General features: G+C 45.7%; 1 protein-coding gene across 1 annotated transcript in view; it reads left to right on the top strand.

The window, feature by feature from the left end:
* LOC137312849 (alpha-2-macroglobulin-like) overlaps positions 1-19798 on the top strand; it is a 168991-nt gene that overhangs the window by 56590 nt on the left and 92603 nt on the right. Inside the window, exons 21-23 of the mRNA XM_067979245.1 lie at positions 887-1008; positions 4825-4876; positions 10026-10109. Coding sequence (XP_067835346.1) covers positions 887-1008; positions 4825-4876; positions 10026-10109 — 258 coding nt within the window. The remainder of the gene's footprint in view (positions 1-886; positions 1009-4824; positions 4877-10025; positions 10110-19798) is intronic.

The following is a 19798-nucleotide window of genomic DNA, read 5'->3' as shown; positions in this document are numbered from 1 at the left end:
GTTGACTTATAACTGCCCTGTGAGGCGGCCACTCAGAAGAAGGCCCATCAATTTATCAGTGACAACAAGGCCACAGGCAATCGAGGCGGGCCCTGCCAGCGACGAGAATTAATATAAAAATGTACAATATCATAGAATGATAGAATCAAAGAAAGTCACTGCACAGAAGGATGCCATTCGGCCCATCATGTCCGCACTGGACGAACAGAAGCTACCCAGCCGAATCCCACTTTCCAGCCCTTGGTCCGTAGCCCTGTCGGTAATGGCATTTCAGGTGCACATCCAGGGACTTCTCAAATGTGCTGAGATTTTCTGCCTCCACCGCCCTCTCAGGCAGTGAATTCCAGACCCCCAACACCATCTGGGTGAAAAAATGTCTCTTCAGATTCCCTCTAATCCTTCGACCAATGACTTTAAATCTATGCCCCCTGGTTATTGACCTCCCTGCTAAGGGAAATAGGTTCTCCCTCTCCACTCTATCTCGGCCCCTGATAATTTTACATACCTCAATTAAATCTCTCCTCAGACTCATCTGTTCCAAAGAGAAGAACCCCAGCCTATCCAATCTTTCCTCATGGCTAAAATTCTCCAGTCCTGGTAACATCCTCGTAACCACCTGGGTTATGGTGAGGGTGAATCAGCCCCGGGGTTCCTGCTCCGGATCGCTGTCCAGTGACTCCTGGATTAGGGAGAGGGTAAATAAGCCCAGGGTTCCTGCTCCTGATACGTGTCCAGTAACCCATGGGTAAGGGAGGGGGTATATCTGCCCGGGGTTCCTGCTCCTGATCCATGTCCAGTAACCCATTGGTTCGGGAGGGGGGTGAATCAGCCCGGGGTTCCTGCTCCTAGTCCCAATCCCTCTCACCCCTCTCTGTTTGTGTTCCAGGTTCTCAGAATGTGACAGTTCGAGCAGAATCCATTGAATCCGACTCTCTCTGTGGGAATGAGTTGGTGACTGTACCAGTCAAAGGAGCGGTGGACATAATCCAGAAATCACTTATCATCCAGGTCAGAGTAATCCACACAGAACAAGAGCCCAACCTCTCCACAGGGGATCACACACTCCACCCTCATACTCCAACCTCTCTACAGGGGGCATCACACACTCCACCCTCATAATCCAAACTCTCTACAGGGGGGATGACACACTCCTCCCTCATACTCCAAACTCTCTACAGGGGGGATCACACACTCCCTCCACATACTCCAAACTCTCTACAGGGGGATCACACACTCCACCCTCATACTCCAAACTCTCTACAGGGGGGATCAGACACTCCCTCCTCATACTCCAAACTCTCTACAGGGGGGATCAGACACTCCCTCCTCATATTCCAAACTCTCTACAGGGGGCATCACACACTCCACCCTCATACTCCAACCTCTCTACAGTGGGCATCACACACTCCCTCCTCATACTCCAAACTCTCTACAGGGGGATCACACACTCCACCCTCATACTCCAAACTCTCTACAGGGGGGATCACACACTCCACCCTCATACTCCAAACTCTTAACAGGGGGGATCAGACATTCCCTCCTCATACTCCAACCTCTCTACAGGGGGCATCACACACTCCCCCCTCATACTCCAACCTCTCCACAGTGGGATCACACACTCCCTCCTCATACTCCAACCTTTCAAAAGGGGGATCACACATTCCCTCCTCATATTCCAACATCTCTTCAGGGGGATCACACACTCCCTCGTCATATTCCAACCTCTCTACAGGGGGATCACACACTCCCCTCCTCATACTCCAACCTCTCTACAGGGGGATCACACACTCCACCCTCATACTCCAACCTCTCTACAGGGGGATCACACACTCCCTCCTCATACTCCAAACTCTCTACAGGGGGATCTAACACTCCCTCCTCATATTCCAACCGCTCCCCCCTCATACTCCAACCTCTCTACAGGGGGATCACATACTCCCTCCTCATACTCCAACCTCTCTACAGGGGGATCACACACTCCACCCTCATACTCCAACCTCTCTACAGGGGGATCACACACTCCCCTCCTCATACTCCAACCTCTCTACAGGGGGATCACACACTCCCTCCTCATACTCCAACCTCTCTACAGGGGGATCACACACTCCCCCCTTATACTCCAACCTCTCTACAGGGGGATCACATACTCCCTCCTCATATTCCAACCGATCCCCCCTCAAACTCCAACCTCTCTAGAGGGGGATCAAACACTCCACCCTCATACTCCAACCTCTCTAGAGGGGGATCACACACTCCCTCCTCATACTCCAACCTCTCTAGAGGGGGATCACACACTCCACCCTCATACTCCAACCTCTCCACAGGGGATCACACACTCCACCCTCATACTCCAACCTCTCCACAGGGGGATCACACACTCCCCCCTCATACTCCAACCTCTCTACAGGGGGATCACACACTCCACCCTCATACTCCAACCTCTCTACAGGGGGATCACACACTCCCCCCTCATACTCCAACCTCTCTACAGGGGGATCACACACTCCACCCTCATATTCCAACCTCTCTCGATGGGGATCACACACTCCCTCCTCATACTCCAACCTCTCTACAGGGGAATCACACACTCGCTCCTCATACTCCAAAATCTCTACAGATAGATCACACACTCCGTCCTCATACTGCAACCTCTCTACAGGGGCCTCACAAAATGTAGCCTCATGCTCCAACCTCTCTACAGGGGCCTCACACACTCCCTCCTCATTTCCCAACTGCACTGCTGGGCCTCAAACATTCTCTCCTCATACTTTTCTCTCTAACTCTCTTTCTTTCTCTGTCTCCCCCTCTGTCTATCTTTGTCTCTCTCTCTGCCTCCTTTTATGTGTCTAGGTCTCTGTCCCTCTCCCTCTCTGTCAGTCAGTCTTTTATTTTCACTTACACATCCTCTCTCTGTCTCTTTTTCTCTCTATCAGCCTCGCTCTCTCTCTTTTTCGTCTCTGTCTCTCTCTTCCTCCTCCTCTCCCTATGTCTATCTCTCTCTCTGTCACTCTCTCTTCTTCTCTCTCTCTTTCCCTCTCGCTGTATCTCTATCTGCTACTCTGTCTCTCTCTTTGTTTCTCTGTCTGTGTCTCTCTATCTCTCTCTGTTTGTATCTCTGCCACTCTTTGTCTCTCTCTCTGTCTCTCTCTCTATCCCTCTCTCTCTCTGTCACTCTATCCATCACTATCTCTGTCAAGCTCTTTGTGTCTCTCTATCTCGCTCTCTCTAACCCTCCCTTTTTCTGTCTCTCTCTCAGATTTTCACTTTTACTTTGTCTTTCTCTGTGTCTTACTCTCTCCCACCCTCTGTGTTTCTGATTTTCTTTTTTACTGTCTCATTCTCTCTCTCTCTCTCCCTTTCTGTCTCTGTCTCTGTCTCTCTCTCTTTCTCTCTCTCTCTCACACACACTCTCTCCCTCCCTCTGTGTCTCTGATTTTCTCTTTCACTGTCTCTCTCTCTCTCTCTCCCTATCTGTCTCTGTCTCTCTCTTTCTCACTCTCTCTCTCTCTGTCTCTCACTCTCTCCCACCCTCTGTGTCTCTGCTTTTCTCTTTCACTGTCTCATTCTCTCTCTCTCTCTCTCTCTCTCTCTCTCCATATCTGTCTCTGTCTGTCTGTCTCTCTCTCCCTCTCTCTCTCTCTCTCTCACTCTCTGTGTCTCTGATTTACTCTTTCACTGTCTCTCTGTCTCTCACTCTCTCCCACCCTCTGTGTCTCTGATGTACTCTTTCATTGTCTCATTCTCTCTCTCTCCCTCCCTATCTGTCTCTTTCTCTCTCTCTCCCTCTCTCTGTCTCTCTCTCTCCCACCCTCTGTGTCTCTGATTTTCTCTTTCACTGTCTCTCTGTCTCTCACTCTCTCCCACCCTCTGTGTCTCTGATGTACTCTTTAATTGTCTCATTCTCTCTCTCTCTCTCTCTCTCTCTCTCTCTCCCTATCTGTCTCTGTCTCTCTCTCCCTCTTTCTGTTCTTCTCTCTCTCCCTCTCTCTCACTCTCTCCCACCCTCTGTGTCTCTGATTTTCTCTTTCACTCTCATTCTCTCCATCTCCATATCTGTCTCTGTCTGTCTCTCTTTCTCACTCTCTCTCTCTGTCTCTCACTCTCTCCCACCCTCTGTGTCTCTGATTTACTCTTTCACTGTCTCTCTTCTCTCACTCTCTCCCACCCTCTGTGTCTCTGATTTTCTCTTTCACTGTCTCAATCTCTCTCTCTCCCTCACTCTCTCTCTCTGTCTCTCACTCTCTCCCACCCTCTGTGTCTCTGATTTTCTCTTTTACTGTCTCACTCTCTCTCTCTCCCTCACTCTCTCTCTCTGACTCTCACTCTCTCCCACGCTCTGTGTCTCTGATTTTCTCTTTCACTCTCTCTCGCTCTCACTCTCCCCCTCTCTCTGTGTCTCTGAATTTCACTTTCACTGTCTCTCACTCTGATTCTCTTTCTCTCTCCCCCCTCTCTGTCTCTCACTCTCTCCCACCCTCTGTGTCTCCGATTTTCTCTTTCACTGTCTCATTCTCTCTTTCTCTCTCTCTCTCTCTCTCTCTCCCACTCTCTGTGTCTCTGATTTTCTCTTTCACTGTCTCTCACACTGATTCTTTCCCTTCCTCTACCTCTCTCTCTTCCTCTATCTCTCTCTCTCTCTCTCTCCCTCACCCTCTCTCTCCCTCTCCCTCTCTTTCTCTCTCACTCTCTCCCACCCTCTGTGTCTCCGATTTTCTCTTTCACTGTCTAATTCTCTCTCTCTCTCTATCTATCCCTCTCTCTCCCATTCTCTGTATCTCTGATTTTCTTTCACTGTCTCATTCTTTCTCCCTTTCTCTGTTACAGCCCGAGGGCACGGAGACAGAATTGACCCTCAGCTCCTTCCTGTGCCCAGCAGGTAAATCTCGTCAAACTCGCAAGTCCTGCTCCCAATTCTTGTGTGAGTGGGGAGGCGGAGGGCGAGGGGTGTTACGTGGCGGGGGAGTGGGTCTCTGATTACTGGGACTGTGGGAAGTGAGAGGGGTGTTACGGCGGGCGGAGCGGGAGAGGGTGGGGAGGTTGAAGATTGGAAATCAGCCCCTTCTCCCCACTCTGTCTGGAAGTGTAGATTCCTTTAAGCCCAGGGTGTGCGGAGAGCGGAGAATGGGTGGGATGGGGGATTAGGGTGGAAAATAGAGGGACATCATTGTCGGAGCATCGAGAGTGAGATAGAGAGAGAGAGAGAGGGAGACAAAGAGAAAGAAAGAGACAGACAGGGAGAGAAATAGACAGAGAGAAATGCAGAGAGAGAGACAGAGAGAGTGTGTGAGAGAGAGACAGAGAGATACAGTCAGAGAGATAGTCAGAGAGATTCAGACAGAGAATGAGAGGGAGAGAGAGGGAGAGAGTGACAGTGAAAGTGAGAGAGTGAGTGACAGACAGACGGACAGAAAGATAGAGAGAGACAGAGAAAGAGACAACAGGGAGAGAAATAGACAGAGAGAGATGCAGAGAGAGCGATGCAGAGAGAGAGAGGCAGAGAGAGAGAGAGGCAGGGAGAGAGAAAGGGTGTGTGAGAGAGAGACAGAGAGAGAATGAGAGAGAGCGTGAGAGAGAGTGAGAGTGAGTGTGGGTATGTGAGTGACAGACAAACAAACGAAGAGGGCGATAGAGAGAGAGAGAGAGAGAGAGAGAGAAAGCCAGAGAGGGAGACAGGGGGGTGGGGTGAGGGTGAGCTCAGGCGTTCGCTTTCTGGGGGAGGGGGTTCGAGCTTTGATCAGGGGAATTCTCTCCCTCTCTCTGGGGGAGGTTTTCGAGCTGTGATCAGGGTGATTCTCTCTCTCTCTCTGGGGGTGGGGGTTCGAGCTGTGATCAGGGGGAATCTCTCTCTCTGGGGGAGGGAGTTCGAGCTGTGATCAGGGGGAATCTCTCTCTCTGGGGGAGGGAGTTCGAGCTGTGATCAGGGGGAATCTCTCTCTCCCTCTCTCTGGGGGAGGGAGTTCGAGCTGTGATCAGGGGGATTCTCTCTCTCTGGGGGAGGGAGTTCGAGCTGTGATCAGGGGGAATCTCTCTCTCTGGGGGAGGGAGTTCGAGCTGTGATCAGGGGGAATCTCTCTCTCTCTGGGGGAGGGAGTTCGAGCTGTGATCAGGGGGTTTCTCTCTCTCTGGGGGAGGGAGTTCGAGCTGTGATCAGGGGGTTTCTCTCTCTCCCTCTCTCTGGGGGAGGGAGTTTGAACTGTGATCAGGGGGATTCTCTCTCTCTGGGGGAGGGAGTTCGAGCTGTGATCAGGGGGATTCTCTCTCTCTCTCTGGGGGAGGGGGTTCGATCTGTGATCAGGGGGATTCTCTCTCTCTCTCTCTCTCTGGGGGAGGGGGTTCGAGCTATGATCAGGGGGATTCTCTCTCTCTCTCTGGGGGAGGGGGTTAGAGCTGTGATCAGGGGGATTCTCTCTCTCTCTCTCTGGGAGGGATTTCGAGCTGTGATCTGGGGGATTCTCTCTCTCTCTGTGTATGAGGACTTTCGAGCTGCGATCTGGGGGATTCTCTCTCTCTCTCTGGGGGAGGGGGTTCGAGCTGTGATCAGGGGGATTATCTCTCTCTCTCTGGGAGGGATTTCGAGCTGTGATCTGGGGGATTCTCTCTCTCTCTCTGTGTGAGGACTTTCGAGCTGAGATCTGGGGAATTCTCTCTCTCTCTCTCTGTGTGAGAGGTTTCGAGCTGAGATCTGGGGGATTCTCTCTCTCTCTCTCTCTCTGTGAGGGGTTTCGAGCTGTGATCAGGGGGATTCTATCTCTCTCTCTCTGGGGGAGAGGTCATGATGTGGAGATGCTGGTGATGGACTGGGGTGGGCAAATGTAAGGAATCTTACAACACCAGGTTATTGTCCAACAGTTTTATTTGAAAATCACAAGCTTTCCGAGGATTTTTCCTTCGTCAGGCGAAGTGTGGGATTCCATGAAGGTTACCTCATATATATCAGAGAACAATGCCAGGTGATTACAGATAATCTTTCCAACTGCCCGTTGTCAAGGCAATCAAAGTGTTCAGACAGAGAGACATTACATACAGGTCTACTGAATATACAAACGGTCAGTATAAAAGACAGAGAGAGAGAGAAAAAAAAACATCCGAAAGGAAGAGAAAGAGAGAGAATGACCCGTTGTATTAAAAACAGAAAACTCTTTTTTCGCTGCTCGGGTTACGTGTAGCGTGACATGAACTCTCTCTCTTTGTGAGGGGGATCGAGCTGTGATCAGGGGGATTCTCGCTCCCTCTCTCTGGGGGAGGTAGTTCGAGTTATGATCAGGGGGGTTCTCGCTCTCTCTGGAGGAGGGGGTTCGAGCTGTGATCAGGGGGATTCTCTCTCTCTCTCTGGGGGAGGGGGTTCAAGCTGTGATCAGGGGCATTCCCTCTCTCTCTGGGGGAGGGGGTTCGAGCTGTGATCAGGGCGATTTTCTCTCTCTCTCTCGGGGAGCGGGTTTCGAGCTGTGATTTGGGGGATTCTCTCTCTCCCTCTGGGGGAGGCGGTTCGAGCTGTGATCAGGGGGATTCTCTCTCTCTCTCTCTCTGGGGGAGGGGGTTCGACCTGTGATCAGGGGGATTCTCTCTCTCTCTCTGGGGGAGGCGGTTCGAGCTGTGATCAGGGGGATTCTCTCTCTCTCTCGGGGGGTGGGGGTTCGAGCTGTGATCAGGGGGATTCTCTCTCTCTTTGAGGGAGGGGTTTCGAGCTGTGATCAGGGGATTCTCTCTCTCTCTCTCTCTCTCTCTGAGGGAGGGGGTTCGAGCTGTGATCAGGGGGATTCTCTCTCTCTCTCTCTGGGGAGGGGGTTCGAGCTGTGATCAGGGGGATTCTCTCTCTCTCTCTCTGAGGGAGGGGGTTCGAGCTGTGATCAGGGGATTCTCTCTCTCTCTCTCTCTCTCTGGGGGAGGGGGTTCGAGCTGTGATCAGGGGATTCTCTCTCTCTCTCTGGGGGAGGGGGTTCGAGCTGTGATAAGGGGGAATCTCTCTCTCTCTCTCTCGGTGAGGGAGTTCGAGCTGTGATCAGGCGGAATCTCTCTCTCTCTCATTCTGGGGGAGAGGATTTGAGCTATGATCAGGGGGATTCTCTCTCGCTGTGGGAGGGGGTTCGAGCTGTGATCAGGGGGGTTCTCTCTCTCTCTCTCGGGGAGGGGGTTCGAGCTGTGATCAGGGGGGTTCTCTCTCTCTCTCTCGGGGAGGGGGTTCGAGCTGTGATCAGGAGGATTCTCTCTCTCTCTCTCGGGGAGGGGGTTCGAGCTGTGATCAGGGGGGTTCTCTCTCTCTCTCTCTCTCGGGGAGGGGGTTCGAGCTGTGATCAGGGGGGTTCTCTCTCTCTTTCTGGGGGAGGGGGTTCGAGCTGTGATCAGGAGGATTCTCTCTCTCTCTCTCTCGGGGAGGGGGTTCGAGCTGTGATCAGGGGATTCTCTCACTCTCTCTCTCGGGGAGGGGGTTCGAGCTGTGATCAGGGGGGTTCTCTCTCTCTTTCTGGGGGAGGGGTTTCGAGCTTTGATCAGGGGGATTCTCTCTCTCACTCTCGGGAAGTGGGTTCGAGCTGTGATCAGGGGGATTCTCTCTATCACTCTCTCTGGGGAAGGGGGTTCGAGCTGTGATCAGGGGGAATCTCTCTCTCTTTGAGGGAGGGGTTTCGAGCTGTGATCAGGGGATTCTCTCTCTCTCTCTCTCTCTCTGGGGAGGGGGTTCGAGCTGTGATCAGGGGATTCTCTCTCTCACTCTCGGGAAGTGGGTTCGAGCTGTGATCAGGGGATTCTCTCTCTCTCTCTCTCTCTCTCTGGGGAGGGGTTTCGAGCTGTGATCAGGGGATTCTCTCTCTCTCTGGGGGAGGGGTTTCGAGCTGTGATCAGGGGGATTCTCTCTCTCTCTCTCTCTCTCTCTCTGGGGGAGGGGGTTCGAGCTGTGATCGGGGGGATTCTCTCTCCCTTTCTTGGGGAGGGGGTTCAAGCTGTGATCAGGGGGATTCTCTGTCGCTGGGGGAGGGAGTTAGAGCTGTGATAAGGGGGATTCTCTGTCTTTCTGTGGGAGGGGTTTCGACCTGTTATCAGGGGTATTCTCTAACTCTCTCTCGGGGAGGGGGTTCGAGCTGTGATAAGGGGGAATCTCTCTCTCTCTCTCTCTCGGTGAGGGGGTTCGAGCTGTGATCAGGCGGAATCGCTCTCTCTCTCTCTCGGTGAGGGGGTTCGAGCTGTGATCACGCGGAATCTCTCTCTCTCTCTCTCTTTCTGGGGGAGGGGATTTGAGCTATGATCAGGGGGATTCACTCTCGCTGTGGGAGGGGGTTCGAGCTGTGATCAGAGGGATTCTCTCTTTCTCTCTCGGGGTGGGGGTTCGAGCTGTGATCAGGAGGATTCTCTCTCTCTCTCTCGGGGAGGGGTTTCGAGCTGTGATCAGGGGGGTTCTCTCTCTCTTTCTGGGGGAGGGGTTTCGAGCTTTGATCAGGGGGGTTCTGTCTCTCTTTCTGGGGGAGTGGTTTCGAGCTGTGATCAGGCGGATTCTCTCTCGCTCTCTCTCTCTCTCGGGGAGTGGTTTCGAACTGTGATCAGGGTCATTCTCTCTCTCTGTCTGAGGGAGTGGGTTTGAGCTGTGATCAGGGGGATTCTCTCCATCTGGGGGAAGGGGTTCAAGCTGTGATCAGGGGTTTCTCTCTCTCTATGGGGGAGGGGGTTCGAGCTTTGATCAGGGGGATTCTCTCTCTCACTCTCGGGAAGTGGGTTCGAGCTGTGATCAGGGGGATTCTCTCTCTCTCTCTCTCTCTCTGGGGAAGGAGGTTCGAGCTGTGATCACGGATATTCTCTCTCTCTGGGGGAGGGGGTTCGAGCTGTGATCAGGGGGATTCTCTCCCTCTCTCCGGGAGGGGGTTCAAGCTGTGGGATAATTTCCATGGAAAGGTTGTTCGAGCCGGCAGTGTAAATGGGATCGAGGTTGATGGGGGGTAATTTTACGTTGTTTGGGAGTAAATAATAGTCATATTCTGTATCACCTGAGGCCCCACCCGTGAGCTTCATGTCTCACCTTGTGATCTGTTGCATTCCAGGCAAAACGATCACAGAAAAAATTCACCTCCAGGTTCCGGAAAATGTGGTTGAAGGATCGAGCAGGGCCGACATCACCGTGCTGGGTAAGAGCCAAGCCCCCTCAGTTACTGAATGCTCAAACACAGAGCAGGAAAAGCCCAGGCTCCAAATTAGGCCTGTGCTGCGTTACCTTCTCTCACCCGAGATTGAGATTGGGATTGTAATTTGGTGATTGAGATTGGGATGGTGTTTTGATGATTGAGATTGGGATTGTGTTTTTGGTGATTGAGATTGGGCTTGTGTTTTTGGGGTTTGAGATTGGGATTGTGTTTTTGGTGATTGAGATTGGGATTGTGTTTTTGGGGTTTGAGATTGGGATTGTGTTTTTGGTGATGGAGATTGGGATTGTGTTTTGGGGGTTTGAGATAGGGATTGTGTTTTTTTAGGTTTGAGATTGCGATTGTGTTTTGGGGGTTTGAGATTGGGATTGTGCTTTGGGGTTTGAGATTGGGATTGTGTTTTGGGGTTTGAGATTGGTAATTTGTTTTGGTGATTGAGATTGGGATTGTGTTTTTGGAGATTGAAATTGGTATTGTGTTTTTGGAGATTGAGATTGGGATTGTGATTTTGGGGTTTGAGATTGGGATTGAGTTTTTGGGATTGAGATTAGGATTGTGATTTGATGATTGAGATTGGGATTGTGTTTTTGGAGTTTGAGATTGGGATTGTGTTTTTCGTGATTGAGATTGCGATTGTGTTTTTGGGATTGAAATTGGGATTGTGTATTTGGAGTTTGAGATTGGGATTGTGTTCCTTGGTGATTGGGTTTGTGTTTTTGGGGAATGAGATTAGGAATGTGTTTTTGGAGTTTGAGATTGGGATTGTGTTTTTGGGATTGAGATTTGGATTGTGTTTTGGGATTGATATTGGGGTTTTGTTTTGGGATTGCGATTGGAATTGTGTTTTTGGGGAATGTGATTGGAATTGTGTTTATGGTGATTGAGATTGAGATTGTGTTTTTGGGGTTTGAGATTGGGATTGTGTTTTTGGTGATTGAGATTGGTATTGTGTTTTTGGGGTTTGAGATAGGGATTGTGTTTTTTTAGGTTTGAGATTGCGATTGTGTTTTGAGGGTTTGAGATTGGGATTGTGCTTTGGGGTTTGAGATTGGGATTGTGTTTTCGGCTTTGAGATTAGTAATGTGTTTTGGTGATTGAGATTGGGATTGTGTTTTTGGAGATTGAGATTGGGATTGTGCTTTTGGGGTTTGAGATTGGAATTGAGTTTTTGGGATTGAGATTAGGATTGTGTTTTGGTGATTGAGATTGGGATTGTGTTTTTGGAGTTTGAGATTGGGATTGTGTTTTTCGTGATTGAGATTGCGATTGTGCTTTTGTGGTTTGATATTGGGGCTTTGTTTTAGGAATTGAGATTGGGATTGGGTTTTGTGATTGAGATTGGAATTATGTTTTGGGGGATTGAGACTGTGATTGTATTCTGGTGATGGAAATCAGGATTGAGATTTTGGCATTGGAATTGGGATTGTGCTTTTGGAGTTTAAGTTTGGGATTGTGTTTTTGGTGATTGAGATGGGGAACGTGTTTTGGGGGTTTGAGATTGGGATTGTGTTTTGGGTGTTTGAGATTGGGGTTTTGTTTTGGGATTGAGATTGGGATTGTGTTTTGTGATTGGGATTGGGATTTTGTTTTTGGAGTTACAGATATGGATTGTGTTTTTGGAATTGAGGTTGAGATTGTGCTTTTGGTGATTGAGATGGGGAACGTGTTTTTGGGGTTTGAGATTGGGATTGTGTTTTTTGGCTTGAGATTGGGATTGTTCTTTCAAGCTGTGAACAGGGGGATTCTCTCTATTTCTCTCCGGGAGGGGGTTCAAGCTGTGGGAGAAATTCCATGGAAAGGTTGCTCGAGCCGGCAGTGTAAATCGGATCGAGGTTGATGGGGGGTAATTTTACGGTGTTTGGGAGTAAATAATAGCCATATTCTGTAGCACGTGAGGCCCCACCCGTGAGCTTCATGTCTGACCTTGTGATCTGTGATTGAGATTGGGATTGTGTTTCTCGTGATTGAGATTGGGATTGTGTTTTTTGGGATTGAAATTGCGATTGTGTGTTTGGAGTTTGAGATTGGGATTGTGTTTTGGTGATTGAAATTCGGATTGTGTTTTTCGCGCTTGAGATTGCGATTGTGTTTTTGGGATTGGGATTGGGATTGTGTTTGGTCATTGAGATTCGGATTCTAATTCGTGGTTTTGAGAATAGGTTTGTGTTTTTGGGATTGAGACTGGGATTGTGTTTTGTGATTGAGTTTGGGATTGTGCTTTTGGAGTTTGAGATAAGGATTGTGTTTTTGGAATTGAGATTGAGATTGTGCTTTTGGTGATTGAGATGGGGAACGTGTTTTTGGGGTTTGAGATTGGGATTGTGTTTTTTGGATTGAGATTTGGATTGTGTTTTGGTATTGAAATTGGGATTTCGTTTTGGGATTGCGATTGGAATTGTGTTTTGGGGGATTGAGATTGGGATTGTAATTTTGGTGATTGAGTTTGGGATTGTGTTTTAGAGGTTTGAGATTGTGATTGTGTTTTCGGAATTGAGATTCGGAATGTGTTTTGGAGATTGTGATTGGGATTGAGCTTTGGGGGATTGAGATTGGGTTTGCGCTTTGGTGATTGAGATTGGGATTGTGTTTTTCCTGATTAACATTGTGATTGTGTTTTTGGGATTGAAATTGGGATTGCGTTTTTGGTGATTGATATTGTGATGGTATTCTAGTGATGGAGATCGGGATTGTGTTGTTGGGATTGAAATTGGGATTATGTTTTAGGAGTTTGAGATTGGGATTGTGTTTTTGGAATTGAGATTGCGATTGTGTTTTGGTGATTGAGATTGGGATTGTGTTTTTGGAGTTTGAGATTGGGATTGTGTTTTGGGGGATTGCGATTGTGCTTTTGGGGTTTGAGATTGGGATTGTGTTTTGGTGATTGAGATTCGTATTATGTTTTGTGGGTTTGAGATTGGGTTGTGTTTTTGGTGATTGGGATTGGGATTGTGATTTTGGTGTTTGAGATTGGGATTGTGTTTTTGGGATTGAGATTGGGATTCTGTTTTGGTGATTGAGATTTTGATTTTATTTTTGGTGATTGAGATAGGGAGTGTATATTTGGGATTGAGATTTCAGATTGTGTTTTTGGGATTGAGATTTGAGATTGTGTTTTTAGGACGAGTTTGGAATTGTTTTCTTGGTGAATGAGATTGGGATTTTTTGGGGGTTGAGATTGGGAATGTGTTTTGGGGATTGACATTCGAAATGTGTTTTGGAGATTGAGATTGGAATTGTGCTTTGGGGGATTGAGATTGGGTTTGCGCTTTGGTGATTGAGATTGGGATTGTGTTTTGGGCGATTGAGATTGGGAATGTATTCTGGTGACGGAGGTCAGGATTGTGTTTTTGGGATTGAAATTGGGATTGTATTTTTGGAGTTTGAGATTGCGATTATGTTTTTGGTGATTCATATTAGGATTGTGTTTTTCGGGTTTGAGATTGAGATTGTGTTTTTGGGATTGAGATTGGGATGGTGTTTTGGTGATTGAGATTCGGATTGTGTTTTGTGGGTTTGAGATTTGGATTGTGCTTTGCTGATTGAGATTGCGATTGTGTTTTTGGAGTTTGAGATTGGGATTGTGTTTTTGTGGATTTAGATTGGGATTGTGTTTTTGGGATTGAAATTGGGATCGTATTTTTGGAGTTTGCGATTGGGATTGTGTTCTTTGATGATTGAGATCGAGTTTGTGTTTTTGGGGGTTGAGATTTGGAATTTGTTTTGGGGTTTGAGATTGGGATTGTGTTTTGGTGATTGAGAATCGGATTGTATACTGATGATGGAGATCGGCATTGTATTTTTGGAGTTTGAGATTGAGATTGTGTTTTTGGGGATTGAGATTGGAATTGTTTTTCTGTTGTTGAGATTTGGATTGTGTTTTGGGATTGAAATTGGGATTTTGTTTTGGGATTGCGATTGGAATTGTGCTTTTGGGGATTGCGATTGTAATTGTGTATTTGGTGATTGAGATTGTGATTGTGTTTTAGAGATTGAGATTGAGATTGTGTTTTTGGGCATTGAGATTGCGATTGTGTTTTGTGATTGAGTTTGGGATTGTGCTTTTGGAGTTTGAGATATGGATTGTGTTTTTGGAATTGAGATTGAGATTGTGCTTTTGGTGATTGAGATGGGGAACGTGTTTTTGGGGTTTGAGATTGGGATTGTGTTTTTTGGATTGAGATTTGGATTGTGTTTTGGTATTGAAATTGGGATTTCGTTTTGGGATTGCGATTGGAATTGTGTTTTGAGGGATTGAGATTGGGATTGTGATTTTGGTGATTGAGTTTGGGATTGTGTTTTGGAGGTTTGAGATTGTGATTGTGTTTTGGGGATTGAGATTCGGAATTTGTTTTGGGGATTGTGATTTTGATTGTGTTTTTCCTGGTTAACATTGTGATTGTGTTTTTGGGATTGAAATTGTGATTGTGTTTTTTGGAGTTTGAGATTGGGATTGGGATTTTGTTTTGGGATTGCGATTGGAATTGTGCTTTTGGGGATTGCGATTGGAATTGTGTATTTGGTGATTGAGATTGTGATTGTGTTTGAGAGATTGAGATTGAGATTGTGTTTTTGGAATTGAGATTGAGATTGTGCTTTTGGTGATTGAGATGGGGAACGTGTTTTTGGGGTTTGAGATTGGGATTGTGTTTTTTGGATTGAGATTTGCATTGTGTTTTGGTATTGAAATTGGGATTTCGTTTTGGGATTGCGATTGGAATTGTGTTTTGAGGGATTGAGATTGGGATTGGGATTTTGGTGATTGAGTTTGGGATTGTGTTTTGGAGGTTTGAGATTGTGATTGTGTTTTGGGGATTGAGATTGGGATTGATCTTTGGGCGATTGAGATTGGGTTTGTGCTTTTGTGATTGAGATTGGGATTGTGTTTTTCCTGATTAACATTGTGATTGTGCTTTTGGGATTGAAATTGGGATTGTGTTTTTTGGAGTTTGAGATTGGGATTGTGTTTTTGTGATTGAAATTGGGATTTTGTTTTGGGATTGCGTTTGGAATTGTGCTTTTGGGGATTGCGATTGGAATTGTGTATTTGGTGATTGAGATTGTGATTGTGTTTTAGAGATTGAGATTGAGATTGTGTTTTTGGGGATTGAGATTGCGATTTTGTTTTTAGGATTGAAATTGGGATTGTGTTTTTGGAGTTTGAGATTGGGATTGTTTTTTTGGTGATTCCGATTAGGATTGGGTTTTTCGTGTTTGAGATTGGGATTGTGTTTTTGGGATTGAGATTGGGATTGTGTTTTGGTGATTGAGATGTGCAACGTGTTTTTGGTGGTTTGAGATTGGGATTGTGTTTTTGGGCTTGAGATTGGGATTGTGCTTTGGTGATTGAGATTGAATTTGTTTTATTGGAGTTTGAGATTAGGATTGTATTTTTGTGGATTTAGATTGGGATTGTGTTTTCATGATTGAGATTGGGATTTTATTTTTGGGATTGAAATTGGGATTGTGTTTTTGGAGTTTGAGATTGGGATTGTATTCTTTGCTGATTGTGATTGAGTTTCTAATTTGGGGGTTTGAGATTTGGAATGTGTTTTTGGTTTAGATATTGGGATTGTGTTTTGGTGATTGCGAATCGCATTGTGATTTTGGTGATTGAGATTGGGATTGTGTTTTGGGGATTGAGTTTGGGATTGTGTTTTGGTGATTGAGACTGCGATTGTATTTTGTGATTGAGTTTGGGATTGTGCTTTTGGAGTTTGAGATATGGATTGTGTTTTTGGAATTGAGATTGAGATTGTGTTTTGGGTTTGGTTTTGGGATTGAGATTGGTATTATGTTTTAGGAGTTTGAGATTGGGATTGTGTTTTGGGGGATTACGATTGTGTTTTTGGGGTTTGAGATTAGGACTGTGTTTTTGGATTGAGATTGGGATTGTGTTTTGGTGATTGAGATTCGTATTGTGTTTTGTGGTTTTGAGATCGGGTTGTGCTTTTGGTGATTGAGAATGCGATTGCGTTTTGGTGATTGAGTTTGGGATTGTGTTTTTGAAGTTTGAGATTGGGATTGTGTTTTTGGGATTGAGATTGGGATTCTGTTTTGGTGATTGAGATTTTGATTTTATTTTTAGTGATTGAGATAGGGAGTGTGTATTTGGGTTTGGTTTTAGGATTGAGATTGGAATTGTGCTTTTGCGGATTGAGTTTGGGAATGAATTTTGTGGGATTGAGATTGGGATTTTGTTTTGGGGATTGAGTTTGGGATTGTGTTTTGGTGATTAACACTGCAATTGTGTTTTGGGTACTGAGATTGGGATTGTATTTTGTAATTGAGATTTGCATATTTTTTGGGATTGGTGTTGGGATTGAGATTGGGATTGTGCTTTTGCGGATTGAGATTGGGAGTATGTTTTGGGGTATTGTGATTGGGATTGTATTTTGGTGATTAGCAATGTGTTTTGGGGATTGAGATTGGGATTGTCCTTATGGTGATTGAGGTTGGAATTGTATTTTTGGAGTTTGAGATCTGGATTGTATTTTTGGGCTTTGAGGTTGGGGTTTTGTTTTTGGGATTGAGATTGGCAGTGTGTTTTGTGATTGAGATTGGGATTGTGTTTTTGGAATTTGAGATATGGATTGTTATTTTTGGAATTGAGATTGAGAGTGTGCCCTGAGTGATTTAGATGGGGAGCCTGTTTTTGGGGTTTGAGATTGGGATTTTGTTTGTGGGCTTAAGCGAGGGATTGTGCTTTGGTGATTGAGATTGTGATTGTGATTTTCGTGATTGGGATTGTGATTGTGTTTTTGTGATTGAAATTCGGATTGTGTTTTGGTCATTGAGATAGGGATTGTGTTTTTGGAGTTTGAGATTGGGATTGTGTTTTTCGCGTTTGAGATTGGGATTGTCTTTTGCTGATTGAGATTGGGATTGTGTTTTTCGTAATTGAGATTGCGATTGTGTTTTGGGGGTTTGAGATCTGGATTGTGTTTTTGGAATTGAGATTGGGATTGTGTTTTGCAATTGAGATTTGGATTGTGTTTTGGGATTGGTTTTGGGATAGAGATTGGGATTGTGCTTTGAGGGATTCAGATTGGAATTGTGTTTTGGGAGATTGAGATTGGGATTGTGTTTTTGGTGATTGATATTGGGATGGTATTCTCGTGATGGAGATCGGGGTTGTGTTTTTGGGATTGAAATTGGGATTATGTTTTAGGAGTTTGGGATTTGGATTGTGTTTTTGGGATTGAGATTGGGATGGTATTTTGGGGATTGAGTTTGGGATTGTGCTTTCGTGATTGTGACTGCAATTGTGTTTTGGGGATTGAGATTGGGATTGTATTTTGCAATTGAGATTTGGATTATGTTTTGGGATTGGTTTTCGGATTGAGATTGGGATTGTGCTTTTGCGGATTGAGATTGGGAGTATGTTTTGGGGTATTGTGATTGGGATTGTATTTTCGTGATTAGGAATGTGTTTTGGGGATTGAGATTGGGATTGTCCTTATGGTGATTGAGGTTGGAATTGTGATTTTGGAGTTTGAGATCTGGATTGTATTTTTGGGCTTTGAGAATGGGATTTTGATTTTGGGATTGAGATTGGGATTGTGTTTTTGGAGGTTGTGATTGGGATTGTGTTTTTGGTGATTGAGATTGGGATTGTGTTTATAATGATTGAGATACGGATTTTTTTTTTGTGATTGAAATTCGGATTGTATTTTGGTGATTGAGATTGGGATTGTGTTTTTGGAGTTTGAGATTGGGATTGTGTTTTTCGCGTTTGAGATTGGGATTTTCTTTTGGTGATTGAGATTGGGATTGTGTTTTTCGTGATTAAGATTGCGATTGTGTTTTTGGGGATTGAGATTGGGATTGTATTTTGCAATTGAGATTTGGATTGTGTTTTGGGATTGGTTTTGGGATTGAGATTGGGATTGTGCTTTGGGGGATTCAGATTGGGATTGTGTTTTGGGGGATTGAGATTGGAATTGTGTTTTTGGGATTGAGATTAGGATTGTGTTTTGGTGATTGAGATTGGGATTGTGTTTTTGGAGTTTGAGATTGGGATTGTGTTTTTCGTGATTGAGATTGCGATTGTGCTTTTGTGGTTTGATATTGGGGCTTTGTTTTAGGAATTGAGATTGGGATTGGGTTTTGTGATTGAGATTGGAATTATGTTTTGGGGGATTGAGACTGTAATTGTATTCTGGTGATGGAAATCAGGATTGAGATTTTGGCATTGGAATTGGGATTGTGCTTTTGGAGTTTAAGTTTGGGATTGTGTTTTTGGTGATTGAGATGGGGAACGTGTTTTGGGGGTTTGAGATTGGGATTGTGTTTTGGGTGTTTGAGATTGGGTTTTTTTTTGGGATTGAGATTGGGATTGTGTTTTGTGATTGGGATTGGGATTGTGTTTTTGGAGTTACAGATATGGATTGTGTTTTTGGAATTGAGGTTGAGATTGTGCTTTTGGTGATTGAGATGGGGAACGTGTTTTTGGGGTTTGAGATTGGGATTGTGTTTTTTGGCTTGAGATTGGGATTGTTCTTTCAAGCTGTGAACAGGGGGATTCTCTCTATTTCTCTCCGGGAGGGGGTTCAAGCTGTGGGAGAAATTCCATGGAAAGGTTGCTCGAGCCGGCAGTGTAAATCGGATCGAGGTTGATGGGGGGTAATTTTACGGTGTTTGGGAGTAAATAATAGCCATATTCTGTAGCACGTGAGGCCCCACCCGTGAGCTTCATGTCTGACCTTGTGATCTGTGATTGAGATTGGGATTGTGTTTCTCGTGATTGAGATTGGGATTGTGTTTTTTGGGATTGAAATTGCGATTGTGTGTTTGGAGTTTGAGATTGGGATTGTGTTTTGGTGATTGAAATTCGGATTGTGTTTTTCGCGCTTGAGATTGCGATTGTGTTTTTGGGATTGGGATTGGGATTGAGTTTGGTCATTGAGATTCGGATTCTAATTCGTGGTTTTGAGAATAGGTTTGTGTTTTTGGGATTGAGACTGGGATTGTGTTTTGTGATTGAGTTTGGGATTGTGCTTTTGGAGTTTGAGATAAGGATTGTGTTTTTGGAATTGAGATTGAGATTGTGCTTTTGGTGATTGAGATGGGGAACGTGTTTTTGTGGTTTGAGATTGGGATTGTGTTTTTTGGATTGAGATTTGGATTGTGTTTTGGTATTGAAATTGGGATTTCGTTTTGGGATTGCGATTGGAATTGTGTTTTGGGGGATTGAGATTGGGATTGTAATTTTGGTGATTGAGTTTGGGATTGTGTTTTGGAGGTTTGAGATTGTGATTGTGTTTTCGGGATTGAGATTCGGAATGTGTTTTGGAGATTGTGATTGGGATTGAGCTTTGGGGGATTGAGATTGGGTTTGCGCTTTGGTGATTGAGATTGGGATTGTGTTTTTCCTGATTAACATTGTGATTGTGTTTTTGGGATTGAAATTGGGATTGCGTTTTTGGTGATTGATATTGTGATGGTATTCTAATGATGGAGATCGGGATTGTGTTGTTGGGATTGAAATTGGGATTATGTTTTAGGAGTTTGAGATTGGGATTGTGTTTTTGGAATTGAGATTGCGATTGTGTTTTGGTGATTGAGATTGGGATTGTGTTTTTGGAGTTTGAGATTGGGATTGTGTTTTGGGGGATTGCGATTGTGCTTTTGGGGTTTGAGATTGGGATTGTGTTTTGGTGATTGAGATTCGTATT

This window comes from Heptranchias perlo, unplaced genomic scaffold, assembly GCF_035084215.1.
Source record: "Heptranchias perlo isolate sHepPer1 unplaced genomic scaffold, sHepPer1.hap1 HAP1_SCAFFOLD_44, whole genome shotgun sequence".
Classification (NCBI taxonomy): Eukaryota; Metazoa; Chordata; class Chondrichthyes; order Hexanchiformes; family Hexanchidae; genus Heptranchias; species Heptranchias perlo.
The sequence above is the reverse complement of the archived record's forward strand: the minus strand, read 5'-3'. Positions and strand labels throughout refer to the sequence as shown.